At 45.1% G+C, this 24,007-nt stretch overlaps 2 protein-coding genes across 4 annotated transcripts in view; one reads left to right on the top strand and one right to left on the bottom strand.

The window, feature by feature from the left end:
* The first annotated feature begins 644 nt into the window (after positions 1-644).
* On the top strand, positions 645-6,489 carry gmpr (guanosine monophosphate reductase). Its single transcript, XM_047605884.1, has 9 exons — positions 645-1,031; positions 2,977-3,096; positions 3,179-3,262; positions 3,351-3,524; positions 3,608-3,689; positions 4,202-4,308; positions 5,581-5,623; positions 5,717-5,876; positions 5,969-6,489. The coding sequence occupies exons 1-9, from the start codon at positions 945-947 to the stop codon at positions 6,147-6,149; spliced, it is 1,038 nt and encodes a 345-aa protein (XP_047461840.1). The 5' UTR covers positions 645-944; the 3' UTR covers positions 6,150-6,489.
* A 2,798-nt stretch (positions 6,490-9,287) lies between these two features.
* atxn1a (ataxin 1a) overlaps positions 9,288-24,007 on the bottom strand; it is an 85,923-nt gene continuing 71,203 nt past the window's right edge. For all 3 annotated transcript variants that reach the window (XM_047604514.1, XM_047604516.1, XM_047604515.1), the window contains 2 exons: positions 20,410-22,769; positions 9,288-15,984 (listed from right to left, as the gene is read on the bottom strand). In XM_047604514.1, the coding sequence (XP_047460470.1) occupies positions 15,388-15,984; positions 20,410-22,251 (2,439 nt within the window). In that variant the 5' untranslated portion in view covers positions 22,252-22,769 and the 3' untranslated portion in view covers positions 9,288-15,387. The remainder of the gene's footprint in view (positions 15,985-20,409; positions 22,770-24,007) is intronic.

Below are 24,007 nucleotides of genomic sequence, written 5' to 3'. Positions count from 1 at the left end.
GCCTGATGCCAGCTCAGCTACTGTAATGCAGTCTTGAAATATCAACGATACGCACGCAAAGTACATGTTTATTTTGCATATTCATGCCATATATGCCTATCTTTAACATAATGTGCTGCAAAGTTAACATTTTGCCTCACGGCCCTTCCCCCGGATTCAGTTTTGGTCCTCCACTGGGAACTTGCTGTAGACCAAGAGAAGGCATCAGGATTGGTGGTTTATTTTTTATGAACTAGACAGACAGGGTGAGGTTTGGTAATGTGTGAATATTAAAAACAACACATCACATCATTTAACAGCTGAAAGAAAATAACGATTGATTTAAACACAACAAAACATTACGTCCCTGAATCTATTGATGATGTTCAGCCTCTTAAAGCATAATCTCATTCTTGTTTCCCTGCGTATACCTCCCTTCTTCTTTGTCTCCATCCCTCTTTCCTTAACAATAGCAAAGGGAGCAATGCCCCAGCTGGACAGCAGGCGTGCTCTTTAGCACTGCAGCACACAAGCCACTGCAGTGCTACTGTGTGTGTGTGTGTGTGTGTGTGTAATGTGGTGTTTATGTGTGTGTATGCGTCAGCAGATGGGACAGCCTGCCAGCTCAGACACTGCTGCTCCTGCCACTCTGCTGAAGGAGAGGTGGGGAGAGAGACGAGGCTGGAGGAGTGGAAGGAGAAAGAGAGAGATAGACTGAAAGAAGGAGAGGGAGAGAGAGAGAGAGAGAGAAAGAGTCTAGGCCCAAATAAAGCCATGGGGGCCAGGACTGGGCTGGATCCCCCTTTGCTATAAATACGCTGGCCGCCTGGAGGTTCGGGTTTGGTGGTTGGGGCTTGAGACCAGCGACCGCCGCTCCCGCTGCCTTCGCTGCACTCTTCCTCAGGGGAATCTCCTTCGCATACTCACCGCCTTCATCCTGGTCATCGCCGCTCTGGGCATCCAAGATGCCTCGCGTCGACGCAGACCTCAAGCTGGACTTTAAGGATGTCCTCTTCAGACCCAAGAGGAGCAGCCTCAAGAGCCGCTCAGAGGTTGGTGCTGTTAATCACTTCTAGCGGGATGATGGATTTCAAGCGGTGCAGCTACAGTTCAGCGAGCTGGGATCCTTCCTCGGAAGGAGTGTGATCAGTTTACTATTGCGTTCAGGAAGTAGTCTTACTCCCCTGCAGTAGGTGACGCAAGAGATTTATGTTAACTATTTAAACATGGGGATGGATGGCAGAGGGAAGCAGGTTACGGCCTCATTCCGCAGCCTTATTATTAAAGCTGAAGAATAGAAATGCTGCCAGCTGCATTCACTAAGAGCACACGCTGAATAGACGTCTTACTGAAGGTGAAATGTCTGTGTAACTCTAGATTTGTGCCCCCACTTAATGTGTTGTCTTGTAAGGCATCAGGTGTACGCAGCCTTTGTGCCCTGCTGAGAAAATAACTAGCTTGAATGGCCGTCTAACAGTGGGGTGACCTTCTTAAAGGTGACAGAAAACAAGGCTAGCCTGTCAAAGGAAGGCTACAAAAGTAACAGACTGCAGGCAAAGAAAACTAAAAGAGGAAGACTTTAAGCAGTTTAAACGCAATCTGCTTAATTATTATCATTTGAAGCAGGTTAAATAGTTCACTGTCCACCTAACACTCACTTGTTTGACTGTTTGGGAGAAAAAAAAAAAAAAAAAAACGTCCTGGAAGTTTACTCTTACAGCTTCCTCGGCTTAAGTATGCGTCACTGGATGAAGGACTGGTTCAGACCCATGATCTTGATGTGGCGTGGACTAGATCTAGCGTGGAGAGTGGAAGAGAGTGGGAGCAGGCCTCTGAGAGGTGGCAAGCAACATGAGACATGGGAGAGTTCTCAGAAAACCCATTTAAAAATAGGACCCGGCATTTCACATGCCACAGAGTTATCGGTGGTCAACGTCATATGTGTACAGCGTATATATATAGTATGATCCACAAAGTTGTAGTCGCGGAGGATAATAAACTGAACCGTGACGTTAAATAATGATAAAAAAACCAAACACCTGTTCGAGGCCTGTAAATAGAAGATGACAGAGAATATATTCAGGTTCTCCAAACTGGTGGGTTTCACATCTGCACGGCCTCAGCCAGATGTTCTGAGAATACAGCTCCAAAGCCGTGAAAGAGAATTCATTAGTGCGCTTAGGTCACGCCGAGCAGTTTTTTTTACAGATAACGCAAACTTGACGTTGTATGAGTTTGCACCCCACTGCGTCATGAGCGTGCCATGCTTTGCTTTAAGCATGCACCAGGAACCGAAGTGAAAATCCTGCGTCAGCATGCTGTGCAGAGAAAAAGAAAGAGAGGAGAGGCCTATATTGATTTGCCGCAGCGAGGAGATGGACACGCACCGCCGGGCGCGCCTTCCTCATCCAAACTTATACTAAATCACTTTCCTTCCTCCGCTCTCTGTGAGTTATAACCCAGATTCTAATGCGGCTTTGAACGAGATTGCGCCGTGAAGGTTATGGTGCAATCTTAGTCTACTCCTATAAGTTTACATATAAGAGTCATTGGCTATATTGAATTAAAGCTTTCAGACTATGTAAAGATCTCTGAAAGAAACTGTAGCACCCATTGACATGGGGCTCACAACCACCATAAGCCAGATCCTGTAAGAACGTAGCTAAATTATAATTGTACACCACGTCCTTCTTCTCTGTGTGATGCTTTAAAGTATATAATAAATCCAAAAAAACATTCCTGTGATTTGCATCATCAGTGCAGACAAAGTCCTTCCTGCGAAGACAGAGCAGCTCCTGTGTCTCACCGCTCGTTTCATGAAGCTTATCGCATTACAGGCGGCAGCAGAACGAACCCTCAGAACTAAATGATTCAGTGCGCCCCCATTGTGATCACACGAACTCCGAGCGAGAGCCGCGTGAGCTGCTCTCACTTCTGAGAAATTGCCGCAAACAAGCAAATGAAGTAAGTAAATGATCTCCTCGCCCTTGCCCTCAGGTGGATCTTCAGAGGACCTTCACATTCCGCAACTCCAAACAGACCTACACCGGCATCCCCATCATCGCTGCCAACATGGACACCACGGGCACATTCGAGATGGCTCAAGTCCTCAGCAAAGTGAGAACGGATAGAAAAAAACATAAAATCCCTTTGTCTTTTTGATGCGGAATCTCACTTCCTCCTCCTTTCTTTCCCCTAGCACACCCTCTTCACAGCCATTCACAAACACTACTCTTTAGATGACTGGAAAAACTTTGCCACTAGTCATCCAGAATGCTTAGAGGTGAGATTCTCCTTTCCCCAGGCCCTTCCTCATAATCACACTCAGATTTATTTATGAGATGCCTCCGATAACTTTCTCCCCCCAACAGCATGTAGCCGCTAGCTCGGGGAGCAGCAACACAGACCTGGAGAAGCTGTGTGCCATCTTGGAGGCCATCCCTGCTCTCAAGTACATCTGTCTGGACGTGGCCAACGGCTACTCCGAGTACTTTGTGGAGTTCGTCAGGAGAGTCAGAGAGAAGTTCCCCAAACACACCATCATGGTATGAGAGATCCACAGCGGAGTGTCGGTTTGGCTTTGTCTTGAGGGGTTTTCGTGTATGCTAATGCTGTCTGTGTGTTGCAGGCTGGTAATGTGGTAACAGGGGAGATGGTGGAGGAACTCATCCTCACTGGAGCTGATATCATCAAAGTGGGCATCGGGCCAGGTGGGTGCATGAGAGTGTTTGGGAACAGCTTGGGGGGGGGTCACATAACGAGGCGGCCAAATTCACATGAGCCAGAAAGACAAGGTTTTGAAATAGTCGAGGCTGAAATAGGACAGCCGGGCTGTTTTTCAGCCCTTGCACTGCAAAGTACGTATGTAGTGCATGTATACATTATACACCGCCCTCTTCGCAGGACTTAAGTTACAACTCTCCAGCTGCTGTGAAGAAAGCAGCGCATGCTTTTATCGCCATGTTTCAAATTACAACTCTGGCTCCTGTAGAGACTTCAGGTCTGGACACGTCCCTGCGACATTTCGTTTGGTTATTTGTGTTAAAATGAGGCACACAGTGTTTGAGATCGTTAATACCTCCCGCCTATAGGTCAGCTGCCTGATTCTACCAGATTCAAACAAGAGCAAGTTCCTGTAGCAACAGCGATTCTTCAATAAAGATGGAGGCCGTTAACGAAGGTGGAAATTTCTGACGTGTGCGCTGCGGACTTTGTGTTTCAGGGTCTGTCTGCACGACAAGGATCAAGACGGGAGTGGGCTACCCACAACTCAGCGCCGTCATCGAGTGTGCAGACTCGGCTCACGGACTCAAAGGACACATCATCTCTGTGAGCTCAAGTCACTGGACAGGAGTGTTTAGGTCAAAGTATTACAGGCTGGTTAAAGTTACATATTCCTGCTGGAAGTTACCAGAGGAGTTCTTCAAAGAGGTGTGCTAAATACACTGATCAAGCATGACATTATGACCATCTTCCTAATGTTGTGTAGACAGAACGGGTTGAGGGGAGGAGGCCTCTGTGGATCTGACTTGTTCCAGTGCATTGATTTCTAACTACCAAAAATATTAAAGGATAAAACAACCAAATATGCTCAGCCTAACACAGAACTAATAAATGGGTTCGTCAGAGATCGCAGCTGCAGCACCGAGGACATGCTGGCCTCTAAATGAAGGCACCTTCCGTCTTAAATACTCTGCTAAATCAGCTGATTAAGCTACACCCCAGTCAATCACTTGCCATCCACTCTCACACCCTTCAGTGAGAAGGACAAGTTGGTTCCCAGATCCCTACCCATCCAAAATTTTAGCCTGTGTATCTTCCAGAGCTTGCCGGGCTCGAGGCGACTTTAAAGACTGAAACACAGCGGTCGAAAACCCCCGTACGCCTGCCCCCACCAGAGAATCATGTCTGCCCAGCATTAACTCCAAAAATAACAAACTAAAATTAAGAAAAATTAATGTCCAACAGAGTGACTGAAACAGTCAAACTGGACACCCCCTCTCCTAACTAATCCGTGGAAGTTATGTTGGACTGAACGTGTAGACAAGACAAAAGAGAACCACACGCCAACCGCCATATACAGAACGGCCTAATGGGACGAGCTGAGATCACAGCTGCAGCACCAAAGCCCCACTGGGCACTGATGTTCTGTCTTAAATACTTCACTGAATCACCCGCACCTGTGCTCGTCAGCTGACGTGCTCCTGATGGGCGGAGACAAAGATACGCAAAGACAAAAGAGAACCGCAACTGAAACAAACGATGTGATGTATGATGTGAGGACTGCATCCTGCTGGCTGTTACAAGGCGGCCAATGGTATTTACTTGTCCTGTCAGTGGTTATAATGTTGTGGCTGATCTGTATACACTCAAAAAATGCAAGACATTGAAACAGAAAGCCCTCCTCTGTCATATTAGATATCAACATCATAGGCTGCGTTATATTAGTTTAGAGGTTTAAGATGAGGGGTGTATGTTGAAATTACAATATTTCCTTATGTTGCCAGTTGTAATTAAAGGTTACAGCCAGTAGAGGGAGTCCTCAGTAGACATTTCCTGCGACTGAATGTTTCTCTCTATCTCTGTTCATTCTCTTTTAAGGATGGAGGTTGCAGTTGCCCAGGAGATGTAGCTAAGGCCTTCGGTAAGCGATGACCCCATCAGTTTTTGCAGTTCTACACGTCACCGCTTCGCACTTCTAACCAACACTCACGCACTTCTTGCCTTCATTCTTCAGGTGCCGGGGCTGACTTCGTGATGATGGGAGGGATGCTGGCAGGCCACGACCAGTGCACCGGGGAACTCATCGAGAAGAACGGCAAGAAGTACAAGCTCTTCTACGGCATGAGCTCCGACACGGCCATGAAGAAATACGTCGGTGGAGTTGCTGAGTATAGGTGAGAGACATGTACTGATGTAGAACAGTGACTTTAATTCAGGTCATTTTGGCTCCATCAGTGGTGGCATCCCCTCTTCCCGTCTCCCTTAGGGCATCCGAGGGCAGGACGGTGGAGGTCCCGTACAGGGGAGATGTGGAAAACACCATCCGCGACGTCCTGGGGGGACTCCGCTCCACCTGCACCTATGTGGGTGCAGCCAAACTCAAAGAGCTCAGCAGGAGAACCACCTTCATCCGTGTCACACAGCAGTCCAGCCAAATGTTCACCTAGGGGGAGGCGGCGGGGCACACTCCTCCGTACACAGGCAAACATGCACTGCATAAATATGCATTATACATATTCTATGCAGAAACCACATGTGCAATAGTAGGACTTCATGACCTCACTTTCATGACCACCCAGCCCGCCTCTCTCAGGATACCTGCTGTCAGAAAGCATCTCGACTGACTTGAATCACAAGGATCACTGTACTCCATTCGATTTAATCCCACAGAAAGTGCATTTACCTGCTTGCAGACAACATTGTATTTTAATTTGTGACGGCGTGTTTCCGAATGCGAATGTGCAATATCGTCCTAAAAAATAAATAAAAGAGATCACTGAGACCGAATATAAAGTGCTGATCAGATCAATGGCTGTTTAACTTGTGCGTCACTGGGGATATTTCATCAGTTGAACGATAAACACGGACGTGAGCCTTGTGGAACACACGTCAGAGCGGGGGGAGGTTGAGACCATTCAGAGGGAGGGGGTGAATATTCTGCTAAGCTATGTGCAAATCAACACACAAGAGCCAAGAAGTCCACCCTTTGAATGTCAATCAACTCCCCTGTATCACCCTGAAGCTAATCAGTTTAACTGTGTATCAAACTACAAAATATCTAAGAAATCCTTTGTAAATTTTCAACTAAAAGGATACAAATAAAATAGTGGTTTATGGGTAGCCTTCCACTCCACCATTCAGACCAGGCCCAGCTCTCTCAATTCAGCACCATATATTTTGAAGGCCTTGGTGGAGGCCAGGTGTGAGTCAGCTAAGGAGAAGGTTAAGGCTGAAGTGGAAAAGGTTGCTGCTGTTACTTCTGGACATGTGAACATCCATCAACATGGATGCCTACCTGGCTATAACACCAACTACCTGGGTGAGAATACTAGACTCAGTTCAGTGCAGACATTCCTCCAACATGAGATGTATGGTCACTGTTAGTGCTCTCAGTATGGTTAGCCTGTGTGAGAGAGACGCTTGACCAGCATCGTGTGATCTCCATCTGGCATCCGGACCAAAGCAAGGAATCTGGTTGGCTACTTTTAGAAGAAGCGCCACTGCCAAGGTACGCTCTGACACTTTATTACAATTTATAATAATGCTAATAGTTTGCCCGTGTTCTGCAGAGCATTCTGCTGATTTCCTCAGCACGTGTCTGTGAAGCTTCTTCAAGTTCAGCAAGTTTACTGATGGAAAATCAGACTTGGGACGCTTTTGTGATGAAAATGAAGATTTTCAAGATTGTGTTGCAGACATAAATATATTCCAAATAGGGCTGGTTTAAAATAGACACAGTCTTCAGCAATACAGCAAATACTTGACATTTCAAATTGAGGGCGTCTCCAGACTTCCAGTGAAGAGAGGCTCTCTTGTGCTCATGAAAAGCAGTGGTGGGGCACACTGGACGCTAGTGTAAGAGTTAGAGTCCGTGCTAGAGTAAGTGATCAGAAAGTGACGGTAAACATAGGTGGTACAGTGGTGTGGTGGCTTGTACCGATGCCTCGCAGCAAGAATCTATCTATGGGTTCGAATCCATCAGCCAGTATCTTCGTGGTTCTCTCCAGATACTCCAGATTCCTCCTGATGGTGGAGATAGGCTCCTGTGTGAGTGAGAATGTGTAAGAAGATCTATCAAAGCCATTTACAGTCAAGTCATCACATCTTCAAACTGAAAGTGACACATACAAACTTGTTTGTGCACTTCCTCTATCGGCAAAAAGTGGTGATGCATAAGTAACAGAGGAACTAGCACACACCGAGTGTGCGCCTAAATAAAGTAGCCTCTACTACATTGCTGACAACATGCTGTGTATTTTTACAAAGAGGGAAGTCACGTCTGTGAGCTACTGAAACACCACATGTTCTGGTGGGCTATTTTAACTCACCTTGTAAAGTGGCCACTCTCCAGGGTTCACTGTGGGAGAGTAAAAAAAAGTAAACAATTGCTAGCAGGGTGGCAGCCTGGTGTTTTAATTTCTGCCTCATTGGTTCATTCATGTGTTGTTTTAATCAAGAATGTCTGCATCAGTTCACATGAAAAAAAAAAGTTCGCTTTTTCAACAAGCAGTCTGAAGTTTCTTTACTTGAGTGCTGTGCTTAAATGCAACTCTAAGGCACGTGCACTTTACTGGTGTATTTTAAACGCGTGCTTCTTCTTTTCACTTGGAAATATTATACCCTGTGTTTACTCTACAGCAGACTAAGACTTTAAGAAGTTAGAATGAATGACATACAATACACAGAGTTGTTATTAATTAAATGAGAAAAATCTACTGAACCTCAGCCAGCTACGATATTTAAATGCTGCTTGTTAAAGCATTAGTAATTATAGCCTGAGATTATAACAGATGAAAACAGAATAGTGCTTTAGTCCAATGAATACTTAAAGTACATCTTCAACAATTTCCCAATTGAAGTTGAAGTGTATCTACTCAATCACTTTACTACTGAACAACAAAATTCCTTTGATATTTTAAATTATTACAATGGGAACAAGGCCAAACCTCTCTCCCTCTATGTCTGTCTCTGTTCTCATCCCCCACCCTCCCTGTCCATCTTGTTTGTTCTGTTTCCCTTCCCTCGTTTTGTTAAACGAGCCCAGGGGATGTGGAACCAAAGTGCGCCCCACTCCCTCTGGGTTCCTCAGCATCTGGAGACCCTTCACCGCCCCTCCACCTGTTTTCCCCTCAGGCCCTGATAACCAATAAGCTTTCTTTCATCAATGAAGGTGTGGTTTTTATAAGGGAAATGAAAGTTTTATTTTTTGGGGCTCAAACGTCCGATCAGCCCAACCGGATTTATTTGGCACCGCCGCAAAATTGCATCTTCTGTGTAAATTACCAGCGTCATGAACTGTATGTTTGTTACTTACTTGTATAAGATGTGATTTGAAAGCGGAGTGAAGCATTAAAAGGCGACTGACCCGTGGGGATACTTTGAAATGCACTCAGAACTTCTGTCATTTGAGCTTTTTTGAAGCATCAGTCCCAATAGCCTGCCATGTAGTCAGTTGTACACTAGAGGGAGCTACTTACCGCCAAATTTCAATAGCGGGTCAAGCGAATGGGGGGAAAATAGATTAGTCTAAGCTCTTTGAGTTGTGCATGAAGACCTAGCCAGTACGTACAGCGGCGCCGATCAAATAAAGACACAAACCGTCCGTTTATTCCAGATATGTCAAGGTTTCATTTTCTTTTTCAAAGAGGTGCATTTGTACAGATGTCAAATACATACACCGACAGGATTTCTCCATTGCTATAGAGGACAGGGGTGGTGAGACACAGGGACTTGGTGAGTACAATATAGTACAAACAAGTTGGCTGGGAACTGCTGCGGCCTCCTGCAGGCCAGACTGTCCGTGCAGGTCTGTGCTGATTGATGTCCAGTTCTCTGCCACCATCTCATAGGCCAGTAAGTTTCAGTTTAGTACTTGGTGTCACAGGTTAGCAGAGAAACATCTTGACAGACTGGTTGCGAGCCCCGGGGCTGAGCGTTCAGAACAGGGGGAGGGCTCAGCCGAGCCTCAGCCGACAGATAAGCTCCACCCCCCTCCGTGGCAGTGGGCAGGGTCAGAGGTCAGGAACCAAACAGCCTGTCCCCTGCTGAAGTGTTTGTCGCCTTGCACAGAGAGGCAGACCAGAGACGTTCAGTACACTGAAGAGTAATCCAAGCCATCTCCAGCATAATGCACATAATATCATAATAATAATTTATAGTTAATTGTCAACAATGACATGTTAATCATCAATTCAAATATCAAATTATATGTAATAAATTTACATATCTTATAACCCATATCAAACAGCCCACTATGCAAATTGATTGGGGTGAAACTATACTGTTAAGTGGGCCTCTACAAGTTTTTTTTTTTTTCTTTCTGCCTGAGTTGGTTATCCAGCGCTATGGACATTGACGAGACATCATACAAAAAAAAAGAAAAAACAAAATTAAGGAAAAAAAAAAAGTGGAATCCTGATCGAATTCTGTTCACTTTTAAAACACGACAAAGTGCCAAAAAACACATCCTTTTTGCAAAAATGAAAGTACAAACATCAAGAAACAAAGAGCACACATGCCTTTTTTTCTGATCAAAAAGTCAAAGCTCACACACCAACATTCATTTTATTTGTCAAGTTGTGCAAGAAAAGCCAATTAAAAATTAAAAAAAAAAAAAAAATAATAATAATAATAAAAGAAAGAAGATGACATTAGCAGTGTTCCTCCAGTGAGGAAGCTTGTCACAAAAACTCAAAAATGACACATTCTCTACATAGTTTTAAGTCCCCTGACGTTATATTGAGTGCTACAAGAAGACCGAAAACAGAAAAAAAGAAAGCTCCTGCACCAAATATAATGCAAACAAAGCGAAGGTTTGCGCGCACCGCTTTCGCAACACACGACCGCACCGAGCCGTGACTTCTCGTTTTCTGCCGAATCGGAAACTGAAAATGCGGATGAAGGTCGATTTGACGGCACGGCCCGGGTCGGCGGTAGGGCGGAAAGGGTCTCGTGCAAATCTTAGCACAACAAAAGAAGGGATGCTTTCCATGAGAAAGGGTTTTCCTAGTAGAAAAGAACCAAGGAATCACCTAACACCTCGGCCCGTTGGACCCAAGAACGCGCCGGGCGCCAAGTGAGATGGAGCACAGACAGATGAACACAAGATTACGGCAAGGTGATGTGCAAAGAAAAAAACTTGAGCCATCTCTCTTTTTCATCAATATTCACCCCCTTTTTTTTTTCATTCTCTCTGTCTGTTTTTGAATGAATGTTACCCCTAGGACAGGCGTCGGTCTGAGACAGAGGGGTTAGACCAAACCAATCCTAGGATTAGAAAGTGCTGAAACATTATCAAGTCTTTTACATCTACTTACATGTGCATCTCTGTTGGTTGGTTGATTTTTTTTTTCTCGTTTTTCTTTTTCTTTTCTTTTTTTTCTTTTTCTTTTTTAACAAAAAGTGGTCCCCACTGGCAATGAGGTTTCTTTTTTTTCTTTTTCTCTTTTTTTTCTTCCTGTGGGTCTCACCGTGAACCGTCGAGGGTCAGGCTTTACGATCTCACAGACGATTAGAGGAGAAAAAAAACGCTCCCGCTACACAAACACGCACTCATTCCTGTTTTTTTGAACACGTGCGCACACGACACACACTTAAAACTTTAGGAAGGCCGCGAGGACGAAGGGGGAAAGAACGTTACGGGGGGGGGAAAAACTCTTTGTTGGTTTCTCGTTTCTCTTCGCAGACATCCTGACTCTCGTTTTACAGATGTGACTCACATCAACGGACGATAAAACGCACTAACAAGGACACACTCTGAGACTATGCTACATACACTTGGCACGGTAAGAAGGGGAAGGGTGGGGGGGGGAAATCTAAGTATTGCACATTGTGGTACATTTCAAGGGAATATGAACTTGGGATCATCTCAACAAAACAAACACTAAACCCTCAAAAGTAACTTTCTACGATGTGCCGCTCCTTCTCCTCCATCACGAATGTCAGCTCCTGTTCCAATCTATAATTAAGTATGCATTTCCAACTCAAAAAATAAAATAAAATAAAAAAGAAAATACACAATGGCCTGTGTACGTCGGTTGAGAATAGGAGACCGAATGTGAAAAGGAGATGCTATTACGGGGAAGAGGCAGTACAGGCCGGTCCTGCTGCATCCAGGCCAGGCCACACTGAAAAGGTAGCTAACGGTTGTTAAGGGGTAACTGATCGCCTCGGGAGGAGGTACTTGCGAGGCTGGCTGGCTATGATTGGGTACCTGAAACAAAGTTAACGAGGTCACTACGGGAGTCGTGGCAATGAGGCAGAGCCGGGTCCACGCTGGTCTGCTGGTCTGCTTCCCAGCGCCCTCCGCCGGATCAACCCGACCAGCAGCAGCGTTTGAGGCGGACCAGCCGGAAACGGAGGAGGTTTCAGGGGTTAGGTTGAGTTACTGCATATACGAGAGACTTCCCTGAACTGGTGTTGCAACTGCAATTTACTGAAGGTTTCAATATCACAAGGGCGATTAGGTCACGATTAAAAATGTCACACGGCAAAGCGCTGTTTTCTCCGTGGGCGGAAAGAGTCGTTTTGGTTGTAACGCTGGAGGAGAACTGTAAAATGTTTTTTATTGCAGAGAATTTGAGTGGAATGACTCCGAGTGTGTGTTGCACTCACACACACAAAGAGAGTGCCTGAATATTTATATTGTTGTACTATTGCTCTCTAAAGTAACCAAAGCAACAACTAGCATCACTTGGCTTTGGCTTAAAGACTTTTTTTTTTTGAACCTGATTTTACCAACAGTTAAAGTTTGAATGGTTTGACAGGTTTGTTCAGATGTTGGGGTTCTGCGTTTTTTTTTTTTTTTCATTTCTCGGTAAGGGTGTTGGACAAATGTTTAAATGAAGACACATGTACACAGACACAGACACACGCACTGATTGCAAAACACGCACACACACGCGCACTTTAACCTACTGCTGTTTCTATCACATGACGTTTGAATAGGAGAAGGAAGAAATGAAAATGCAATGCTGTGGCGGTGTTGATCTAAGAACCCTGTTTTATTATAAAAAAATAAAGCATTTACTCATTTGGGGTTTTCTCATTCACTCACCATCACCACCTCTCTTCCCACCCACCCATCCACCCGTCCCTCAGCCATCTGAGCACACATCCATCCTGCCATCGCCCCGGTAAACTTCCTCCATCTGAAACATTATTAAACCTCACTGTGTTGAATCATCGCTGGGATGGGAATACACACCGGCCCCCCCCCTTCTTTACAGGCATAAAAGGACGATGCCTGAATGCAGATATGCTACGCTCAACAGATATGCCGGCAGGAGGGCTCCGCGTTTGAAGCGTTAACATGTCGAATGGCACCCTCGCTGATGCAAAACTGCCAATTTCCTGTGTTCATTTTTTTAATTAAAATGCTAAAACGCTGTGCTGTATAATGAAACAAGGTGAGGATCATCAGGAAGTGCACACTCCTCTCCTCTTACAAAATCCGAGCTCAGAAGGACGTGCAACCTTCGACGCGGCCCACAGAGCAGGCACATCTGTTGAGGCAACTGCTGCTGATGTCTGGCTGGCTGAGCACCCCCAACGCCCCCTCTACGCAACACTAGAACCGGTCCGTCTTTCGTTTGATTCAGTAGGCAGGCACATGCTAAAAATTCTGCTCCGAAGCTATATCTGTGTTCCTAATAACCCAATCTGATCTGACTGTGCTGACGCAGGATCATTCTCGTCTTCAATGTGGTAAGTGCCTATTGAGGAATATATATATATATATATATATATATATATATATATATATATATGAAATAAAAATAAACCTGGCCTCCTCCAGTGTGTTACGTGGTCCAGGGTTTCTTTCAGGGCAGGGCCCGTCACAAATCTCCACCCAACTCCCTCCTCCTGATGTGCAAATTGCAAGAAGTAAAGACTGCAAGTCAAAACACTGGACATTTAAGCACTGTCTATATATCCTTTTTCCTATACACTCTTATACAAAACTCCCGCCCAGACCACTGTGTGCGCAGCTGTACTGCTGGCATTAATGTGTACATTAATCAGAAATCAGTCCACTAGTGTCTTCGCACCAACGTGTTTGCATCTGCAGTCATCTAAACGTATATCCACAAGTACAGTACGTATTATAGGCTGTTGAGGGATGGTCTGTACTGTATCTGTGTGTAGCATGTGTGTGGACAAACACAAACCAGCATCACACACACGCACACACACGTAGATTTCAAATATACGATGACTCGCTGATCTTCTAATCACTGGGATATTTCCAAGCCCTTTCATCTTCGTGCCACAGGCGCAAAACACATTCCAATGCTTTTCCCTAAGTTTCGCACAGCTAAACGATGACATGAACCGCACACGCTGCCGACCCATCACATTTATCGGCACACACAACACCCGTCCTTTCCATCACCCTCGCTTTCCGATTCAATGGCACGTCCGCTTCCACTTTACCCGCCGGCCCCACTTCAAATTATCCAAACACTTCACCTTTTTCCAAAGTGCTGTTGCTGTTTTCTATCATTGTCTAAATAAAAAAAAAAAAAAAACAAAAAAAAAAAACATACAGTACTGCGGAAATAAACAGACACCAAAACATTTGTTGGCTGTATGGTGAGTGTGACAGGTGTGTTAAGTGCTTTGAAACATCCTGACCCTCTCAGAGCTGACATGCAGATTCTCTCGGTTCCTCTCACACAAGCTTTTCTGGATAAAAAAAAAATATATAAAGTAATTCGTCCAAAAAAACTAAACACAAAAAAAAAACATCAACAACAACAACAATAACAACAACGAGGATCTATCTTCTTCTTCTTCTCTTAAAGTGAAGTTCACCAACCCAGTGTGTTTGCACTTGTATGTATTAGGTTAGGGTATCTCACATTTATACATTAACATTGACCCACCTAAGCTCAATCTAGGACTAAATGACCCCTGATTAAGTTTTTTTTTTTTTGACAATCATTGAAAACAAATATGTGGTGAGACAGAAGATGAGGGATTTGCGGAAAGGAAAAAAAAAAAAGAAAAGAAAACGCTGAAGATGAAATTAAAAACTGTCATCAAACTGAGCAGAGTAAGTGTTGTTCCCTCTCGAATGTGTGGCACACGGGCACTACCTGATGACGTCTGGCTCAAACCGACTCAGTGAATGTCACGTGACGCATTCAAGAGGCTTGTCGGATCTTGGACCTTTTTTTTCGGTCAAGATCAGGTAACAACCACAACCGCTACCAAATGGTGTCGGGAGGAAATTTATTTAGTGCAGAGCACAGGGAATAAAATCACCGTGCGACAATTTAGTTTGAAAATATACATATTGTGTGTGTTCTCAATGAAGAGCCGTCAAGTTTCCGGCCCGTGTGCCACAGAGCCACCAATAAACATTTAGCACGCTTCACAAATCCCTCACCATTAAGTCGTCTCATGAAAACCACCAAACTGCACCGATGTGATATTAAATCCATCTATAAAAAAATGTGTTATAAACTACATGGACTTAATGCAAAGTGATACCATGTAGGGTAAGGTTACCTCAACAGTACAGTATTCAAGATAGAAAAGAAAAGAAAAGAAAAAAAAACGGAAAACAAAACCAAGACAAATGAAACATTAACGTGGGCATTCATGTTTTGTTGAAGAATCCTTTTATGTATATATTCTTTTTTTTTAAATCCCAAGGGGTATTACCAGTCCCGCTAGCCTTCACTTGCCAATATTTGACCTTCCCTCGATGCTGACTTTCACCTCGTGAGGGATGAAGGAAGGTTTGGGCAGGGTCAAAGGTGGCTCCTCCTCTGTTTTTTCTACTTTGCGGCCCTCGGGTGCCGACCACCTCCGCTTCCTGCCTCCCGACGGCTTAGCAGAGCCCGACTGTGCGCCGGCGGCAACCTGACCTTTGGAGACGGACCCTCTTACGGCGAACGTGAGGTCTCCGTTTTCCACGCCTCCGCTCCCGTTTCCGCTTTCACCGTTCCCTCGCTGGCTGATGCCGTTCTCCCGCTCCCTGTGCCTGGAGCCTCCTCCACTGCAGCTCTGGGGAGCGTCGGAGACGGCCCGGGGGGGTTTGAGGAGCCCGTGGCTGGAGGGCGTGACGAAGGCATGGGAAGCCGGCTCCAGGGACTGAGTCTTCTTCAGAGATCCATTCTTCAGGTTCTTGAGTGTGAGAGAAATACAAACGTCGCCAACAGAAAGCTTGGTGCAAGGCAGCTCCAGGAGCTGTGTGGTCCGGTCGGGGCAGCATGAAGACCAGCCTTGACCGAAGACGAAGAAGGGGTACTCCAACAACACCTCCACACTCACCTGGAGGATCGGGGAAGCAGGAGGACAGTTAAACACAAAGCTGGTTTGTGAGATCGTGTTTCAAAGGTCTCAAAGATTTAATGACTGACCAGCAAATCTGGTTTAACACTACAGGCTACAGAAATGTGATTACGGCGAAACAATGTGGTGTTTGTTTTAATAAAAGAAGTCTGGCTGAAATGCTCCTTTTTCCATCCTTCCGTGAGCAACCGTGATCTGATTTTTAAGCTGCTAAAGGCGGGAGTCATCAGAAGGCCATGATCTCAGACACCTTTGCCTCATTCAGCCATAGTGTCTTGGAGACTCCCACCTACTCAACCTACTCAGCCTGTTAAAACAGTTTCCCTGGGAAATATAGGATTCATTTTGCAGCCAGTTGGCACCAAAGGTCAGCATCATTCCACCTCTTACATTTTAAACTCAACGATTCTTTCTTCTTGTCCCTTCTCAAAACATTTTACAGAACATGCAACAGAGTAAGAATCTTTTGTATCTTTGGATTGTAATTTGCAATGGCCACATTTAAAGTTAAACCCAGGGACCCTCGCTGCATATCATCTCTTTCCGCCTCCTTCATTTTCATTTTCTTGTTATGACGACGTTGGACAGGACTGTGCTTCAGCGCTGTGTTAAGGCGTTTTAGAAGCATTCAGCGCTTCACAGACAACATCCATTTTGGAGTAGTGTCACAGCTTGAGACTCGAAGCCCCGCACACGCTGCTGCCAGCACATCTGAAGGTGTCTGTAGCTCTCCCAGTAACATGAAAGACGGCAATATTTAAATGTGAACAGTGGTACATTTTCAACGCACAGATACGAGCCAATGTAGAAAGGAGGACAAGGCTGCAAAACTAGAAAATATCAAATGAATACAAGTGTTAAACAGTATTTATGCAAATCGAGTGAATTCCACCCTCTTCTGGATTAAATTCTGTGTGTAAAGCACTGATTGGGGCCTGTTTGTGTGTATGACAGAATGTTGAGATGACAGATAGGAGCAGGAGCTTCCAGATATAATCAGGAAAAAAATAAACCTGAGGGGAAAGGGAGGAAGCGAAAGAAGAAATACTGTAGGAAGAATGAGAATGTGGAAGTGGGGGAAGCTATGAAAGATGGAGATGAAAAGTTGAGTTTACAAAAGGAGAAGGGGGGAGGGGGGGTGGCTGAACAAGAAAAGGCGTGAGGAAGCGAAAGAGTGTGAAAGAGAACAACGTCAAGCGTAAGATGTATCAAGCAAACGACAGGCAATGTATTTTCCCTCTAGTATTATATAATTTTCGACTCCTCAGAGTAAGTTTTCTGAGAGTGGATTCAAAGCTGCTACAACCACAGAGGGAGTACAAGAGAGAAACATAAGTCTTTGAAAGATGGTCAGCTTTTGTGGGGTACAATATCAAAGAGCAGCCGGGGGCGAGAGAGATGGTTAGAGATGTGCTGTGTGGGCAGACGAGTTACAGCGTGGACAGATGAAATAGATTAACTGGCTTTAATGCGCGCCCTCAAAGACAGTGAGGAGTGTGCATTTGTGTACGAATGTGTTGAAAGAAGTTGGAGTGAACAAGGGGCAGAAAATAGATCTAGAAAATCATGGATGGCACAGGATGGCAGTAGATTACCGAGAGATTTGAATAAAAGGCATTATGTTGAAAAAAAATAATAGCCAGGTACATCCCATGTTGAAGATATTCAAGGTATTCTCACAAACAAACATTTGGCCATTATAGACATTTATCATGACTTCTAGGCTATAACATTAGAATTAACAATTTGGGGCTAATGATGGTTCGTAAACAGTGTGACACTTTTTGCAGGACGGGGCTTAACTGGAGGCAAAACATCTCTAACACTATAGCTTGTAAACGCCGGTTACAAGCTATATTGGCCATATTTCAACAGACTGGATGAGGAAAATGTTGGATATTTTAAAAAGTTGACTTTGACCAATGGGACTACATTCAATGAGCCCTACATTCTCACTCACTGGATGGACAATTTAACCAAAGGACAACACAGAGGGGACGAAGTCTGGTCTTTATCAAGGGAAGCGCCTCCAACAAAGATATTACAAGAAGTAAGTGGAACCACTGTGGAGGGTAATGTAGTAAATGCAATTTCTGCTTGGACAACCCTGAAACACATAACTAACATTGCATTAGTGAGCAGTGGGAATTAGTATTAGTAACATGTAACAGGAATACCCCAAATAATGATTAACTTAATGTAATTTGCCAAATTGTCCATCAAGTGAGTGATGGATGATTTGTCTTGAACGGAAATGTGCAAGATTTGCAATAGAAGAATTTGAACAATGACTTTTGTCCATATGAACACAGAGGGGCTGTCTTTATCAATTGAAGGCTCTCCTACATAGATATTACAAGAAGTAACTGGAACAACTTTGGAGGGTAATGTAGCAAAGCAACTTCAGCTTGGACACCCCTGAAACACGCAACTAATGTTGCGTTGGCTAGCGTTTAGCATTGGCATCAACATGTAACAAGAATCCCCAAAATAACAATTAACCTACGTGATGTAATTTGAGTCACAATTTAGCCTAACTCATAACGTTATCCAGGCTGAAACTGATGCATATCTTATCTGATATGAAGTGTGCCTTGTTGATTGTCTCACTCCAATCCTTTCTTTTAGTTGCCAAAGTAAAAAAAAAGGCTGAAATACGTTTTTGGTTTTGGCAGCCAAAAATACACCAAGACGACATTTTCATGGTTGAAAATGACAGAGTTCGCCTCAAGCTTCCCTCTGTTTTGCCTCCAGCTAACACTGTGACGTCACAGTGACGAAGGACATGAAGGGGTCTATAGAACCTCTGAAAGACACATGGGTCTTGTCTTGTTTAAAACGCTGATATCAGGGTCTGGTGTCTCTGCCTGGAGTGTATGGTGTCAAAAAAATCTTTTACTAAGACCCTTGAGAAAAATGTTTGGAAATAGCTTTAATTTCATGTTTTAATATCAATACGTACAAGAAGGTAAATCTTGCAACTGCTCATTAGAATTAGTCAATTAGAATCAGAAAGATTTACAGTCCAAAATTAACTTTGCAGCAAAACTTGAATAAATGAAAGTACAAGCAAACTCCAGGCCATTTAGAAAAAAATGTGCACCAGACAGATGAACCAAAGATAGAGATGTCTGACCACAGTAACAGTAGACATATTTCAGTGCAGACTAAAGACAGATTTTCAGGAAAGCATCATGTTGACCGTGAAGCACGGTGGTAGGAATGTTATGACTTGAGGTTTTCAGTGCCTCAGGGACTGGGCCGGCTTTCAGTCACTGACTGAACCATGAATTCTGCATCATTTCTTGTTATCTTTTGAGTCCATCTCAACGAAGGTTTTTAATTTAACTCAATAGAGAGTTTTCAGGAGGATGAACCCGAGCACACAAAGCCACCAAGGTATTACTTAAAAAAGATGGAATGGAAGGATATTGGGTGGGCAAGACAAATATCAGTTTGAATCCCGTACTGTGAAGGGATTTAAAAGGGATTTAGCAAGAGATGCTAAAAAACATCTTGCAACTGAAGGGATTTTACATATTTCTGTTCAGTAAATTATTGTAAAGCTATTTTTCCTTTCATTTATCATCTTTATCTGCAGGCCCCGTTTCAGAATTACGTTTTCTTATTCAAACATGTCACCATATGTACTTTTATGAGAAATGCCCATTAGGGATTCCAATGGAAATGCAGCACGTTACTGTATCTGTGCATCCATGTTCCTGACTTTATTAAATTGTTAAAACCACCTGATGTGTAGATTCCTGCATGTAACTCTTGAGCGAGGTGAGTTTCATTATAATAGAGTAATTAATATGGGAGCAGCTCCACATATGCCATTTACCATTAATGTCACCAGCTTGGAGAATACATAATAGCCTTCTCGGAGAGATAAAAGCTACAGCTTCTGCTACTGTAGATTAATAACAGTGTTTTACTAGCCCTACTAGCTTTTCTGGTGAATTGCTGGACATCTTAGCATCTTGGTATTCCACATAGATAAGTGAAATAGCAGCCGATCAATTTAAAGACTTAAGACAAGGAGGCAGAAGCAGATATCTGGGAGCTACACAAAGATGAAAAAAAAACATCTGCTACACTGATTATTACATTTTCTAAAAATAAAAAATAAAGTAAAAGTAAAAAAAAATGAACACAAAAATCATGGTTTTATTCTTGACTAGATAATTCTCGGATAATTCCTGGAGTCTTGCCTGGAGAGACCCCAGGAAGTCTGGAGTCTGGAGCTAGGCGAAGCAAAGACACAGATCTTCTCCAGCATAATGAATTGATCATGAAATTTGTCAATTGCAAAAATCAAGATAGCAACTAACAGCCTGAATTTGTTTTCATACTGTACGTTTTTGGGAGAGTCTTCGATAAAGGCTTGCACTTTTTTCTTACCTGTGTACGGTGCTCACCAACGGAGAACTGAACCACAGCAAAGTTGGGTGAGCTGTGGCTCCCCTCAATACGCTCCACAGTGGACGAGTCGATCTTCAGCTCGCTGCTGATCTCAGCACTCTGGATGAAGTCCTCTGTCTTCAGGTCCTCCACGCGCTTCAGCTCGCCGTCGGCCAGCTGGATGATGGAACCCTTGATGAAATAAGGGGGGAGTGACGGAGGCACCACCGTACTGGAGGAGGACGGAGGAGCAGATGGTGCAACCAGCCCCGGCGGAGCGGGAACAATTGGGAGATGAAGCTGGGCTTGGACCACTGCACCTGAGGCAGCTTGATGGTATGAGCCGCCAGGGGTTTCCAGAGTTTCTCCTTTGGGGCCAGTGGCAGCAATGTATGTATGCGGGAGTGTAGTAGGAAAAGGCGTGGCTTGGGTAGATGATGTAACGTGGGAGGTTACAGGTTCCAGTGTGGGCACTCCACCTCCACTGACAGGGATGATGACCTGTTGGGTGCCTGGAATGAGTAAGTGTTGCTGTAGGCTGGTGTGGTAGCTGCTCCCACTGCCCCCGGCAATATAACCGATAATAGGCGGCTGAGGGTAAATACTGGTGGAAGGGAGCCCCATTGACAGTGACTCTGTAGCGTTGTGGGTGGTCTGGATAACGGTCTGGGGTGACAGTGTGCTGACAGCAGCTTTCAGGCTGTCTACACTTAGTGGGGGTGGAAACGTGAAAGAGGACGTGGTGCTGGATGAGGATGACGTTCGGCTGACCGGCTTGCCCAGGATGATGCCACCTTTCTCCAGGTGCGTGGGGGCAGAAGTTGTCAGCTTCTCAGGGCTGGCCCTTGGTGGTACCAGGTGGTGGTCCCCGTGGCTGTTAGGCATTAACATTACAGAGGTTCTCAGCCCTGAGAGATCATAAGTAGAGTAGTCTGATGGCAGAACAAGCTGGCGGGCCTCATAGGAAGACAAAGAGGAAGTGGCGTCCCGTGATTTGCTCCCTGACTTCGAGAGGCTGGACTCAGGGGATGCCCCAAACCGCCGACCCCTTTCGAGCTCTCCGTTGTGGAGCTCTCTGGGTCTGGAGCCACCTTCCTCTTTCCTGGCGTGTCCATCCGTATACTGCACCACAACCTGGGACATGCCATGTCCTAACATATGGTGGGGATTCAGTGAGTGGGATGGGTGGTGAGCGCCTCCCTGGTGGTGAGGCGACGGCACTGTCCGCGGGGATGTTGACATGTGAACATAGTGGGGGAGAGTGTCCGTTGAAGGCGGGGGCATGGAGGTGCGCCCCGCAGACGCCCGCTGCTGCTGCTGCTGGTCCTGTTTGGAGGCCTGCGAAGGAGCAGTGACTGTCTCTGTGTGTGAGTGTCTCTGAGCCGCCAAAGACGAGGAGGAGAGCGGGGGAGGAGGGGGAGGCGGAGGGAGCAGTTGAGGCGAGAGGTACCCTGTATACGGGGCAGAGTAGGGAGAAGCTATGAACTGCAGGCTGGGAGGCAGTTGTGCGTGGACAGTTCCTGTGGACTGTGACATAGGGGATGTGTACACGGTTGGGAAAGAGGAGACTAGCCTCAAGGAGGACGAGGAGGATGAAGAGTCTGATATGGAGGAGGGGGGTTTGTACTGGGGCCCGTCAGACTGACTGGAGCTACGGTGGGCACCCATGCCGCTCTCATTCCTACCAGCCACACTGGCGAGCCAGGTCATGTTCTCCGTGCGCTGGCTGTCGCTGGCGGGTGGGATGGTAGGCGAGCGGATTTCAGATGGTAACGTGCTTGAGGGGATCTCCCTCTTTTTTGGGGGCAGACATTCATTACTGCGTTCCAGGTTGGACTTCATACTGATTTCACCTCACGTCCCTCAGCTGTACTTGCGTTATTCTTCCTGAAGTTTTGGACAATAGCCTTTTCCTGTCGTTTTTTTTTTAATCCCTCAATCTCTGACTTTCTTTTTCACTTTCCTTTCTTCTTGTCTCACTTTTGACGTTCCGTACTTTGTTTCACATTAATTAGCTGAAAATGAACCTTCCCAGTCTTGTCTCTTTGTCCCTGTATCTATCCCAAAAGCCGTTGATTATCAGGCGCTTCCTTGATAAAGAAAACCCAGACCCTAACTAGCCGGTGTGGAAGGACTACAGATGGAGGTGATGCTATGGAGGGGTGGTTAGAGGGGAGGGGTGGGCGGTCTGGTCCGTCCAGGGATGTTTAGCGGCTGGAGGGGGAGCTCAGTGTTGTAGGGGAGAGGGTCACGACGTCACACCTGCTCTTCCCGCAGAGGACGATGGGGGGCCGAGTGCGTTGCACTTCATGCGGAATCATTTCCCTGCAAAAGGAAGCCTGCCCACACGCAGCACAATCCTGTGAAAGAAAGACAGGCAAACTGTCAGGAAACACGTCAAATATGTCAATGTCAACCATAAAAATACATTTAGTCAGTCACCAACCATAATGACAGATGAGTTCTCTTGGACTGAGAGGCAGTCCAAGGTTATGCATACAGCTAATATACAGTATAGGTGCAAAACAGCAACCATAGATAATTTTTAACTATGCAGGATTTCCAACAAATGGATGCCGATAGACTCAGGAGCACAAAAACGAAATCCCACATTTGATCCGCACGAAGGTCAACAAACAGACCGTGACCCCGCACGAACAAAGAAACGGGGACACTTTCACGGGGACGCGGCGCAACGTGAAATGCAGAAGCAGAAAAACACTTCATTCAGAGGGAACTCGGTGAACATGCGCTGAAGGACAAGCTGCGAAATGATGTTTCGCCATTTGCAGAGAGGAGATCAGGAGGCCAACGAGTTTTTGAATTTGATATGATGTGATAAGAAGACAATGAGGTTTACAGTAACTTGTCTCTGATTTCAAGGCTGGACTGAAGGCAGCAGAGCACCGGTGAGTGTGTATGCCACATGTATGTGCATGTACAGTATATGTGCATGCCATCTGTTAGCAAGGGCCCCTTATCGAGAAAGATGGAAAGCTCAGTGTGAATCTCATAAATAATGTAAAAGCATTTCGAGCACCCGCACACCCACTCAGCCACACACCCACAGCCCGGAACATTCCACTTGCTTACTCAAACACTGACACCTGGGCATATTCAATTATGCTGACATGTGTTCTTTTCTTGAAACACAGCATGAGTTCACACGCACACACACACACACACATATATAGCCCTAGTGTCAGCTGACTAACACAGTATAAATGTACACTAAATGCACACTGCAAGTTATTTCTTCATCGTGAGAATTCACTGAGTTAAAAACTGTCGTCGTTTCGTGTTAGCTGTGAAGTTTGCACCGTTGCAGACCAAAAAGAAATTCTGCGACGAAATGCCAAGTAGAGTACACGCAAAAACACGACAACAATAAATTAGGTAACAAACGAGGAGCAATTTAACAGAAGTGAGGATTTAATGATTTAAAAAAGAGTGAGTCAACACTCTTCTAAGGGCGTCTTCAGTCCCTTAAGGTAAATAAAGTAAAGCCTGTTGTTTGTTTGGCAGAACCACCTACTTTGCGGTGGGCCTTTCTAAAAACCATACAAATCCCATTAAGAGCTCAATGATGGACGGGAAA

The sequence above is a fragment of the Mugil cephalus genome, chromosome 14, assembly GCF_022458985.1.
Source record: "Mugil cephalus isolate CIBA_MC_2020 chromosome 14, CIBA_Mcephalus_1.1, whole genome shotgun sequence".
Lineage (NCBI taxonomy): Eukaryota > Metazoa > Chordata > Actinopteri > Mugiliformes > Mugilidae > Mugil > Mugil cephalus.
Note: the sequence above shows the minus strand (reverse complement) of the source record. Positions and strands in the feature narration are given on the sequence as shown.